The sequence below is a fragment of the Dermacentor silvarum genome, chromosome 1 (assembly GCF_013339745.2).
Source record: "Dermacentor silvarum isolate Dsil-2018 chromosome 1, BIME_Dsil_1.4, whole genome shotgun sequence".
NCBI lineage: Eukaryota > Metazoa > Arthropoda > Arachnida > Ixodida > Ixodidae > Dermacentor > Dermacentor silvarum.
In genome coordinates this window covers 343,060,578-343,073,991 of record NC_051154.1, presented here as the reverse complement: position 1 = coordinate 343,073,991, position 13,414 = coordinate 343,060,578, and the positions used below count along the sequence as shown (strand labels likewise).

The 13,414-nt window shown below is 46.6% G+C and overlaps 2 protein-coding genes across 2 annotated transcripts; both read right to left on the bottom strand.

Annotated features, from left to right (window-relative positions):
* Window positions 1–331: 331 nt before the first annotated feature.
* LOC119444309 (CLIP-associating protein 2-like) lies at window positions 332–901 on the bottom strand. The gene has a single exon (XM_037708728.1). It carries the CDS (start codon window positions 899–901, stop codon window positions 332–334), a length of 570 nt encoding a protein of 189 aa, XP_037564656.1.
* A 15-nt stretch (window positions 902–916) lies between these two features.
* Window positions 917–1,687, bottom strand: LOC119444301 (transcription factor SOX-18-like). Its single transcript, XM_037708721.1, has one exon. It carries the CDS (start codon window positions 1,685–1,687, stop codon window positions 917–919), a length of 771 nt encoding a protein of 256 aa, XP_037564649.1.
* Between the last annotated feature and the right edge of the window lie 11,727 nt (window positions 1,688–13,414).

Below are 13,414 nucleotides of genomic sequence, written 5' to 3'. Positions count from 1 at the left end.
CCTGTGAGTTGAATTCCAATGCAAGGGCATGGAGCCAAAGCCCTGCACTCGGGCAAACTCGTATACGGTAACCGTGGAGAAGGGAACCGTTTTCAGCAGCCTCATGGAACGTAAGAACCGCTGTACCCACGGCACTTTCTTTGTTCTCCTCATGCAATAACGGTGGCGAATGTCTGCAGCAGCATTGCACGTTGTAGGGCACCGTTGTAGGCAACAACTAAAGCTCAGCATGGGCCACAGTTTTTGGAAAAGCAGCAGCGTAGCAATGGTGGCAGCCCAAAGGGAAGCATTGGCTTAGGAGGTGCTGCTTGGGCAACCCCCTCCCCTCACTTTAGCGATTGCCGGAGGAACATGCTGTATTTGTAGGGAAGCCAGGTGTGCTTCTGGTGCTGTTGCCCTGTGCCCTCTTGCATCCCGTAAGGGAAGCCAAGTGTGGCTTCATCAATTCAGAGCCGACAACGCCATGCAGCGTCACCATGCCAAATACTGCCGCCTTCCGTACAGAACTTTCGCTGTGATCATACCCCTTCAGAAAGACAGCTATTATCTGAGGCAGCAGCTCCACAATTATCCTTTGATGCACTTCCACTAGTCGGGACAAGGCCTTGATGACAGCGATCACAACGTCTTGGTCATCCGACTCCCCGATGAGCCGGATTGTTTGCTCGGGGTGTAGCGCAGGCACAGATTCTATAGAACACAGCTCAGCAGCACGCTTCACCTCTCTTTCAGGCTCCTTCAATGTTCCGAAGATCTTGATCAAGGTGAGCTCAGCATAATTGTGGAAGGGTTGCAGCTGCCTCTTCAACAATTCAGTCAAGGCTCTGAAAGCAACCACTTTTACAGGCACCACTTGTTCTTCCAGATCCTTGGTCGTGGCCGGGACAGCGGTTGTCGGCATACAAACGCATGTCGGCTACTGATGGTCAGCATGTCGGCTACTGATGGTAGCACGGCGTTTGCTCCGTGGCGTCCGCGACAATGGCGGCAGCTGCTGCTGGAACTTCGGGCCGCTTCGACATTGGGCCGCGACCGTGGAAGTAAGCGGCTGCTGCTCCTTGTCCCAGGAACTGTCAATGTTCAGCTTGCTGGTAACCTGCTTGGCAATGCGCTCCTGCTCCTTGCGCTGGTGGGCCTCTCGCGGGTTGTGCGCGTAGTCCGGGTACTTCCTTCGGTGGACGGCGACAGCTTCGGCTATCTTGGGCTGGAGGGGCTCCTTGTCGGCGCCGCGGAGAGGACGCCACAGCTTTGCCAGGTGGCTGCTAACGCGCCGGTTGTGTTCGTTCACGTTCATGGCGGCCACCGAACGCCTCTTTTCCTGTGCGAACTGCGTGATGGCGTTTGAGGGTGGGTGAACACGTGTTCGCCGCTGGTAGCAGTATTGCACCTCGCTGCTCAACGATGCACCCGCCATGCCTGGATGCGTGGCCACATCGGGAACCGCCATCGCTGCTTCTGGTGCTGGTGCACAGCCTGTACCAACAAACCTTGAATGCTTCGTAGACACGTAATGACAGTGCTTGGCTGAAGCGGAGCCAGGGGCACCTATGATGGCTGGCCTTTGCAGGGAATGATGTCTGCGGAACCGAGAGCGGTCCAGAAAGGAGTCGTCGTCTTTCTTGTCTTGCATAGGACCGTACGCAATAGTGAATATAATAGTGATGGTAACGACGATGAAGATCCCCATTTATGGCGAGTAGTCACTAAGAGAATATGCCAAGAACTGGGCGGCAGGAAGTAGCTGTAGGTAAACTTATGAAAATCATATTCTATGAGCAGAAACGTGAGCAGTCAGACACCTTACGTTTACGTCATGAGTGAGCAGTTAGATTAATTGAAACAAAATTATTAATTACGTAATAATGAAGAACAAAATGAAAACACGATCATAAATTATTTGCGAAATCAATATAAGTGAAATAAATAATGAACACAGAGGTAGAGTGAAGCTAAAAAAAATGCGGCAGATCCCACGCTCTGTGGGAATCGATGTTATGCGAAGCAGTTTGCGGGGAGCCTACCTAGTTAACAAAACGACCTTGAGAGCACCAAGACGTAGGTGGTTCTTTCATGAGCTATATGACACGCATGTCATGATATTCATGTCATGAGTTCTCAGGAGCCCCTTTAGCTACACCTAAAAGACTTTAGGGCGAAAGCCTTAGTCATGCTCATGATTATGAATCGACCATCAAACTTTAACCTTTTCCTTCTCTTAGTACAACATCCGAAGCCATACCATTGGTTTTTCGGTGTTAATCATTTTCGGTGAGTGATTCTCATTTTTGCTGAGTCATGGTCATGACTTTGACTTCTACCACAATCGTTTAGTGTTTCCTTCACTTAGTGCCCGAATCCATTTCAGTGGTTTTTGAGTGTTTATATTTTTTCGCTGAGTCATTGTCTTTTTTGCAGGGCCATGCTCATGACTATGACTTCTGCCAGCATACTGTTGTGTTTCCTTTACTTAGTACCCACGTCCGAACCCATTTCCGCGGTTTTTGAGTGTTAATATTTTTCGCTGAGCCATTGTCATGACCTACGTGACAGGCATGTGACGACATTTATGTCATGACCAATCACTTATGTTCGTCATACACTCTTCTCATACTATGCCAATTTTTGTACCTACCAAGTTAAAGAAACGACCATGAGAGCACCATGATGTAGGCGGCTGTTTCATGACCTACATTACACGCATGTCATGATAATTATGTCATGATATATCATTTATGTTCGGCATATGCTCATGTCATAGTATGCCAATTTTTGTACATACCAAGTTAACGAAACGACCATGAGAGCACAGAGACTTAGGCTGCTTGATTGATGGATAAATAGATAGATAGATAGATAGATAGATAGATAGATAGATAGATAGATAGATACATAGATAGATAGATAGATAAATAGATAGATAGATACTTTCAAAAAAGCAAATGTTCGCCAAGAAATGCTTCACACTTAAAATTAACACGGCAATTGTTTTGTTTCGTTAAAAAAAGGCGAAAGCCTTGCACTAGGCCGCGCAACGCTCAAGACACAGTGAAGCGAGCCGATTGATTGCGTCTCTTGGTTGTATCTAGGTTATCTCTCTATCTTACTTTCTTTCTCTTACTTTCTTTCTCTCTCTATCTTGCTCTCTGTCTCTCACTCTCATTTTCTCTTTCTCTCCCAAAGGAAGTTGTGTTGCAATCGTCAGTACAATGCGACCATATGGTTCCCATAAATGCACGTTCTCCAAGCGTGGGTGTATAGCGCAGTAGTTATGACGCTCGCAAAACTGCCATAAAGCGCCTTTTTCACAAGCAACTAATTAAGGAGTGCATGTTGTACCACTGCTTTGAGCGGTTTTGCGATGCCACCGTGTGACGACGTGCTTTCCGTCGGGCATCTAGGCAAATAAGAGTGTCTTGGGGATTGAATGTTCGCTTTAGGGAGAAAACGGCAGGGTGATGTCGAGGTAGGTCCGCGGCGATCGGGCATAAAAAAGGTTGAATGGGCTGTAGTCTGTTGTTTCATGCTTCGCTGTTACGTGATGAATGGCAAGACGTCATCCCACTTCTTGTGGTCAGAGGACACGTGCATGGCCAGCTTGTTCGTCAGAATTCGGTTCGTCCGTTCAACAAGACCGTTGGTCTGTGTACGTTGGTCTGCGTTGGCATTGATCACAGCTAACCACGTATTTCTTTGTTGTGTGACGCATCTGTGGCCAATAAAAGCGCTCCTGGACCCGCTGCAGCGTGCACGCGAATCCCAGATGACCAGATGTCGGGTCCAGGTGACCAGATGACTAGATGTCGAGAACCGACCACTGGCTTTAGGAGTTTGGGCCGTGACAAAAAAGAGATTTCCAGCTCACTTCGTTACGCTGTTCCTGTTGGAAAGCGGTGAGATCGGGAAATTCAGGAGCAATAGTAGCCAGATAGATACTCATCGAAGCTGTCTTCATCGGAGTTTGTCGTTGTCAATGGTAGGTGAGAAATGCAATCGGCGTCAGCATGATGGCAGGCACTTGTGTAAGTTACCACAAAGTCACGTTCGCGAAGTCGTAAAGCCCATCGTACTACACGACCAGACGGATCTCCAAAACTTACAAGCCAGCATAAAGAATCGTGTTCGGTGACGATCTTGAATGGGCGACCGTAAATATAACAGCAAAATTTCTGAACAGCAAAAACAGCCGCGAGGCACTCTTGCTCTGTGACAGTGTAATTTCTCTCAGAATTGCTGAGAGAAAGCAACAACGTGTTCTGCATCATTGTAAGTTGTACGAACATGGCTTCGATGCCTATCCGCCTAACACAAGCCTAACAGCCTAACAGGAAAATAACTTTAACAACAACTAGCCCGCAACTACCGCGCAACTAGCGCCGGCTACTTATACCGGGTATTTCTTCTTCTTTCTGTGGTTTTACGTGCCAAAACCACTTCTTATTATGAGGCACGCCGTAGGGGAGAGCTCCGGATTAATTTTCACCACCTGGGGTTCTTTAACGTGCACTACAACGCAAGCACACGGGCCTTTTTGCATTTCGCCTCCATCGAAATGCGGCCGCCGGGGCCGGGATTCGATCCCGCGACCTCATACCGGGTATTTCTACGGAGACTTTAAGTAATATTACTAAAAAATGAAAACGCCGTTTTGAAATAATAGGATGATTCCTTCGGAGACATGCCATCAGTGGTGGCGACCACGGGTGACGGCAGATATGGGGTAATTAGTTGAAGGGCTTCTAATCATAACGATATGTCTGGTGCGCAATAAAACACACATGGAATTGCAGTAAATGTAAAAAGATGGAAGCCTATGCCCTTTAATGCATTTACAATTGTAAGTAAAAACTGACACGCATACATGCGAAATTTTTGAAGCCAGCCAATACCTGAGTCAACTTAAGTCAGATTTTGTGTGCACCCCTTTTCTGTTTATGAGCGATCAATTGGGTGCATTTCTTGGAAGGTGATGCATGCATGTCGCATATCGCCGCCGAGTTATACACGTCACTGTTTCCAGAAATAAAATGCTGTCGGAAGTTGACGCTCTATCTTGACTATTCTTTCTTCGTTTCCATGTTCTTTCCCTATCCAAACTTTTCCTTAGTACCTGGCGGGTGTTATGCATCGCATGCTATCGAGCTTGTCGAACGCTGTGTAGGCGTTATTTATAAAGTTGATTTCATCTTCGGTGGCTTTTATATATCGACGGTAGGTTGTGTCAGTCGGACATTAATCTAGCACAAATGACTGTTGACCGATAGGGAATTGTTAACATGTAAATGAACTGCAATTATTGTATCTGTCCTTCAAAATTTGCGGGCAGGAGAGTTGTATTCTGAGATAGCCTCCTCAGAGAGAGAGAGAGAGAGATAGAAAGAAAGGGAAAGAAAGACAAGCAGGTTAGCCAGTGTAAATACCGGCTTGCTACCCTGTACTGGGGAAAGTGGTAAAGGGAATAAAAGGTGATAGAAGAAACAAATAAAAATTGAAGTAAGAAAATTCGCGCAACAACGCGACCCTACGCTCTACAACGTTCACATAGCCTCCTCAGAGCCAAATACCACTCAGGGACATTATTGCTTATCACGCCGATTCTTATTATTCGTAACATACTGACCGGAACGTTACGAATAAAAAAATGACTACTAATTTTTGTGTAAATAACCAGGTGCGATGGTGAAGGCAGCATCTTTATGTCAGCGGGGAAAGTATCTGTCTTCGCGTGATCCTTTTTGTAAACAGCGTTTTAAATACGAAGCATTTCTTGGCGAACATTTCCCACTTTGACAGTATCTATCTATCTATCTATCTATCTATCTATCTATCTACGTCTTGGTGTTCTCATGGTCGTTTCGTTACCTTGGTAGGTACCAAAATTGGCATAGTATGACCAGAGTGTATGACGAACATAAATAATAGGTCATGTATCGAATGTCATGACATGCGTGTCATGCAGGTCATGAAACAGCCGCCTAGGTCTTGGTGCTCTCATGATCGTTTCGTCAACTTGGTAGGTACCAAAATTGGCATAGTATAGCAAGAGTGCATGACGAACATAAATGAAAGGTCATGACAGGAATAACATCACACAACATCGATTCCCACAGGGCGTGGGATCTGCCGTTTTTTTTTTCTGAGCCTAAATACATAGATGAAGATGTAACATCGCGTGGTATGTTGCATGTCATGTTGATACTGCATCCTGGATTTTTACGTCAACTCGCGGTATGCGAGAAGGACTTGACGAGCGCTTTTCGTCGTCTGCGAAGAAAAAACCATCTAGGCCAAATTGACGTGAATTTTCCCAAAAAGTAACGCTGAAAGCACTTCGATACAGATCCATATTATCATGCCGTGGTGGCTGTGGAGATCAAGGTCGAGCCAAAACCTTTTAGTGGAAGAACTTGTGCCAAAAAAATTGACACTCAAAGCACAACATCTGCGGCGACCACAGCCATGCGTCGTCGAAATCTGATCAACGGGTCGAGACCGTCGGCTTTACACCCGGCGTTTCTACCGAGACGTTAAGCAATATTAAATATCCCCATTTTGAAATAATAGGAAGGTTCCTTGGGAGACATGCCGTCAGTGGTGGCGACCACGGAGTGACGGCTCATATGAAGTAATGAGACGCCAATAAAGAAAGATCCATTAATGAACTTTTAAACTATTAATTTCAGCGGGCTCATCGTACTTGCGAAATTGAAGCGAGCTCTCCGTACAAGTCACATCAACTTTTGTGTCTGGGAAAATGCGATTACCAGCGGAACTTTGGCACGAAGAAATTCGGCTGTCAAGGGCAAGAATACCGAAACTGCGAGGCTGCCGCGAGTGCAGAGCCGCGCCTCTCGAGACGGCGTTCTGTGAATGTCACCCAGCAGTGGGCAACCAGTGCTCTGCGACAGCGAGGAGCCGCACCACGCAGGACGATACTTCTGCCCGAAAAACACCGCAACCAACGGCTTTAAAAGGCGAAACATAAAGGAGAGATTCTTTGAGGCCATACGTGGAATAAGCTTGAATCAGTGGGCCTGATTTTCTTTTTGTTTTTATCCAGCCAACGATATTCAAACCAGAGAAAGAAGTTGCTCGAAGGTGGACATTGCAAGATTGGAGTAGGAATAAATATTCCTTTATTACTATCATATAGTGCTTTGACAATATTGTCGCGGTTCAACGCGAACCAGAGACAACAATGGCGGAACAAGACGGCGGCGGAACAGCCTGTTGAAAAAAACCACCAGAACAATAGAAGTCTTCGTCTTCGAATCCGCCTGTCCCACTACCCGGAGTACGTTAAAGCACATATCGTCATCGTAGTATACATGTCTACATAGAGCACGCGTCAATATGTTGTATTCGCATCGACACGACACCGACAACATGGCTCCGACAATATGCGGTGCAGCGTATGATGTTTTTTAAGCGAAACAAAACAATTACCGTGTTATTCTTTTAGCGTCGCTCTACTTCTCTGTTCATTATTAACTTCACTTATACGGATTCCGCAAATGATCTATCATTGTGTTTTTATTCTCTTCTTCATTAATACGTAATAAACATTTTGTTTCAGATAGTCTGACTTTTAACTCATGACGTAAACGTAAGCTGTCTGACTGCTCACGTTTCTGCTCTTAGAATAAGATTTTAAGAAGTTTGCCTGAAGCTATCTCCTGCCGCCCAGTTGGCATATTCTCTTAGTGAGCACGCGCCATAAATGGGGATCTGCCTCGTCGTTACCATCACCATTATGATCAAAACATCAGGATGTGCAACTCTATCTCTATGCTGATGACATTGCATTTTTCTCCTCATCACGGGATGTCAATAGGTTGCATCAAATTTTGCAATCTTATTTGTCAGCACAACAACAACAACAAAACAACAACAACAACAATTATTATGCACGCTCTTGCGCGAGACAAGGAAGACAACGACTCCTTCCTGGGCAGCTCTCGGTTCCAAAGAACCGCCATGACGTGCCTACGACGGTTTAAGGGCATGTTAGCCTGCGCAGCAGCAGCAGCACAAGCTGCGAAAGTGGTTGCTGACTTGGCCTCGCATCCCGGCATGGTGGGTGCATCGTTGAGTAGCGAGGTGCAGTATTGCTACCTGCTGCGATCCCGTGTTCCCCCACCACCTAACGCCTTCATGCAGTTCGCACAAGAAAAGAGGCGTTCGGTGGCCGCCATGAACGCGAATAAAACAAATGGCGCGTTAGCAGCCGCCTGGCAAAGCTGTGACGTCTTCCGCGCGCCGCCGACAAGGAGCCCTTCCAGCGCAAGGTAGCCGAAGCTGTCGCCGTCCGCCGAAGGAAGTACCCGGACTACGCGCACAACCCGCGAGAGGCCCACCGGCGCAAGGAGCAGGAGCGCATTCCCAAGCATGTTACCGGTAAGTTGAACAACGACAGTTCCTGGGACAAGGAGCAGCATCCGCTTATTTCCACGGTCACGGCCCAGGGTCGAGGCAGCCGGAAGTTCCAGCTGCATCTGCATCCGCCGCCACTGCCACCGACGCCAAGGAGCAAACACCATGCTACCATCAGTGCTGCTCCAGTCAGCGCTTCGGGCGCCGGTCAGGGAACTGTAGTTTGTATACCGACGGCCACTGTCCCGGCCACGACGAAGCATCTCGAAGAACAAGTGGTGGCTGCAAAAGTTGCTGCTTTAAGAGCATTGGCTGAATTGTTGAAGAGGCAACCGCCACACTTCCACACCTATGCTGAGCTCACCTTGATCAAGATCTTCGTTATATTCAAGCAACCCGAGAGAGAAGTGAGCCGTGCTGCCGAGCTGTGTTCTATCGATGCTGCGGCTGCGCTAGCCCCTGAGCAAAAAATGCGGCTCCTGCACTAACTGATCAGGAAGTAGGATGACCAATACGTTGCCATCGCTGTCATCAAGGTCATGTCCCGACTCGTGGAAGCACATCCAAAAAAGGATAATTGTCCAGCTTCTGCCTGTGATGATGCCTGCTTTCCTGAAAGCGTAAGATCACAGCGAGAGTTCTGTGCTGAAGGCGGCAGTATTTTGCATGGGGACGCTGCATGGCGTGGTCGGCTGTGAATTGATGAAGCCACACTTGCCTTCTTTTACGGGATTGAAGAGACCACAGGGCAATTGCAGCAAAAGCACACCTGGCTCCCCTTCAAGTACAGCATCTTCCTCCAGCAACCCTTAAAGTGGGGGGCGGCCCAAGCACCACCTCTCAAGCCAATTCTTCTCTTTGGGCTGCAGCCTGCCGCCATTGCTTTGCTCCTGCTTTGCCAATAACTGTGGCCCCATGCTGAGCTTTAGTGTTGCAGCAACTCAAACACGAACTTGATTTCCATGTGCTGTGCGCATTTTTCTTTCTTCGAGTGTGTGACTACAGCACATTTTGCTGCAAAGTGCACGTCTCAAGGTTTCCATTGCCATTGCTTCAGGTTCACGAAAACACATGACGGCGCGTTACAACTTCCACCGCTGCTGCAGACATGCGCCACCGTTACTGCATGGGGCGAACAAAAAAAGCGACGTATGTACGGCGGCATTGCAATTCAAGGCCACACTGTAATATACTCACGTATTTTTAACGAGATTTTGACGAGTCTTGTCGACCACCCGGCATCGATGCGACCGGTGAAGCGCCGCCCTCCTTGAGTGCCGTCTTGGAATATGGAGACGCGATCCAGTCTCTTTCTGGCACGAAATGTGACCGCGAAATGCAACAGGATGTCGCTGCATGGCATGAAAGGCGGAGTGGATGGCGGCAGCTGGAGCCTTGCGCAAAGTAAAGATACCTGTTTATTACGTAATAAAAATCGTATCATACGCTCACCGCACGAGTGTCACTATTTCAGTAGCGATGACATCAAACATTCAATAGTTGAGAGTTGGTAAGACTATAGAATTCAAATTAAACTAATTAGCTTCCTCTATGCAATGATATACCGTAGGGCTGTGAAAACACATGACTGTTTGGCCGGACATGACTATGGACGAAGCATTTTCTTCAAAAAATTGTGCAGGTTCCACGCACAGTGGGAAGCTTTGTTATGCGAGGCATTTTGCTGGCACCGGGCTGTCCAGCATTGGTTGAGATTCCGCAAAACGATTCCAGGTGAACCAACGTGTTCCTGCACAATTGAGTAGTTGCGTTTGTGGGTCGGGAGCATACGACAGGGCGATTGTTGGGAGTACAGCATAGTATAACAAGAGAAATTCGGATTGTGACGTTATCAGCGACTACGTGGTATACAATAGTGGGTACATATGGCTGTTTCATGTGGTTTACCTTAAAGCGACGACGACATTCTACTTCGGTGAAGAAATGTTAAAACTTTATTTACTTGGGCGATCATCCGACAACGTGGCGCAGTTTCTACGTAGCGTAAGCTGCTACGAGCATAGAAATATTTCATTGCTAGGAAAGACAGAGAGGTCGACCTGAGCTAGTGTGCTCTATTCTGCTACTCTGTACTGGGGAAGAGGGAAGGGCAGTGAAAGTACTGGGATGGATGATGATGATAAGAGGAGTGGTGACTGCTTATGTACAGGGTCGACCACATCTAAGGTGAACACCTGATTAGTATTCAAGCCGGTAAAACTACAGCGTTTATTCTACTTCACGAGTGAAATGTTCGTTATACGATGTGTAATCATGGTGTCGATAAATACAATAATAATTTTTCGAATTATGTACTGAACATCCCCTTCTATGATGTCTTGAATACTAATGAGGTGTTCACCTTAGATGTGGTCGACCCGGCACATTGGACGGTGGCCCTACTAGAGCCGCTCGTCTAGCTTTGTGGCCTGTAGAAACTCGCCCATTCAAGATCGTCACCGAACACCATTCATTATGCTGGCTTGTAAGTTTTCGAGATTCGTCTGGGTTTACGACTTCGCGAACGTGACTTTGTGGTAACTTACACAAGTGCCTGCCATCATGCTGACGCCGATTGCATTTCTCACCTACCATTGACAACGACAAACTCCGATGAAGACAGCTTCGATGAGTATCTATCTGGCTACTATTGCTCCTGAATTTCCCGATCTCACCGCATTCCAACAGGAACAGCCTAACGAAGTAAGCTGGAAATCTCTTTTTTGTCACGGCCCAAACTCCTAAAGCCAGTGGTCGGTTCTCGACATCTAGTCACCTGGTCACCTGGACCCGACATCTGGTCATCTGGGATTCGCGTGCACGCTGCAGCGGGTCCAGGAGCGCTTTTATTGGCCACAGATGCGTCACACAACAAAGAAATACGTGGTTAGCTGTGATCAATGCCAACGCAGACCAACGTACACAGACCAACGGTCTTGTTGAACGGACGAACCGAATTCTGACGAACAAGCTGGCCATGCACGTGTCCTCTGACCACAAGAAGTGGGATGACGTCTTGCCATTCATCACGTAACAGCGAAGCATGAAACAACAGACTACAGCCCATTCAACCTTTTTTATGCCCGATCGCCGCGGACCTACCTCGACACCATCCTGCCGTTTTCTCCCTAAAGCGAACATTAAATCCCCAAGACACTCTTATTTGCCTAGATGCCCGACGGATAGCACGTCGTCACACGGTGGCATCGCAAAACCGCTCAAAGCAGTGGTACAACAGCACTCCTCAATTAGTTGCTTGTGAAAAAGGCGCTTTATGGCAGTTTTGCGAGCGTCATAACTACTGCGCTATACACCCACGCTTGGAGAACGTGCATTTATGGGAACCATATGGTCGCATTGTACTGACGATTGCAACACAACTTCCTTTGGGAGAGAAAGAGAAAATGAGAGTGAGAGACAGAGAGCAAGAAAGAAAGAGAAAGAAAGTAAGAGAAAGAAAGTAAGAGAAAGAAAGTAAGAGAGAGAGAGATAACCTAGATACAACCAAGAGACGCAATCAATCGGCTCGCTTCACTGTGTCTTGAGCTTTGCGCGGCCTAGTGCAAGGCTTTCGCCTTTTTTTAACGAAACAAAACAATTGCCGTGTGAATTTTAAGTGTGAAGCATTTCTTGGCGAACATTTGCTACTTTGAAAGTATCTATCTATCTATCTATTTATCTATCTCTCCATCTATCTATCTATCTATTTATCTATCAATCAAGCAGCCTAAGTCTCTGTGCTCTCATGGTCGTTTCGTTAACTTGGTATGTACAAAAATTGGCATACTATGACATGAGCATATGCCGAACATAAATGATATATCATGACATAATTATCATGACATGCGTGTAATGTAGGTCATGAAACAGCCGCCTACATCATGGTGCCCTCATGGTCGTTTGTTTAACTTGGTAGGTACAAAAATTGGCATAGTATGAGAAGAGTGTATGACGAACATAAGTGATTGGTCATGACATAAATGTCGTCACATGCCTGTCACGTAGGTCATGACAATGGCTCAGCGAAAAGTATGAACACTCAAAAACCGCGGAAATGGGTTCGGACGTGGGTACTAAGTAAAGGAAACACAACAGTATGCTGGTAGAAGTCATAGTCATGAGCATGGCCCTGCAAAAAAGACAATGACTCAGCGAAAAAATATAAACACTCAAAAACCACTGAAATGGATTCGGGCACTAAGTGAAGGAAACACTAAACGATTGTGGTAGAAGTCAAAGTCATGACCATGACTCAGCAAAAATGAGAATCACTCACCGAAAAAGATTAACACTCAAAAACCAATGGAATGGCTTCGGATGTCGTACTAAGAGAAGGAAAAGGCTAAAGTTTGATGGTCGATTCATAATCATGAGCATGACTAAGGCTTTCGCCCTAAAGTCTTTTAGGTGTAGCTAAGGGGGCTCCTGAGAACTCATGACATGAATATCATGACATGCGTGTCATGTAGCTCATGAAAGAACCACCTACGTCTTGGCGCTCTCATGGTCGTTTTGTTAACTTGGTAGGCTCCCCACAGACTGCTTCGCATAACATCGATTCCCACAGGGCGTGGTATCTGCCGCCTTTTTTTTAGCTTCACTCTACCTCTGTGTTCATTATTTATTTCACTTATATTGATTTCGCAAATAATTTATGATCGTGTTTTCATTTTGTTCTTCATTATTACGTAATTATTACTTTTGTTTCAATTAATCTAACTGCTCACTCATGACGTAAACGTAAGGTGTCTGACTGCTCACGTTTCTGCTCATAGAATAAGATTTTAATAAGTTTACCTACAGCTACTTCCTGCCGCCCAGTTCTTGGCATTGTCTTAGTGACTACTCGCCATAAATGGGGATCTTCATCGTCGTTACCATCACTATTATATTCACTATTACGTACGGTCCTATGCAAGACAAGAAAGACGACGACTCCTTTCTGGACCGCTCTCGGTACAGCAGACAGCATTCCCTGCAAAGGCCAGCCATCATCGGTGCCCCTGGCTCCGCTTCAGCCATTAAGTGTCTACGAAGCATTCAA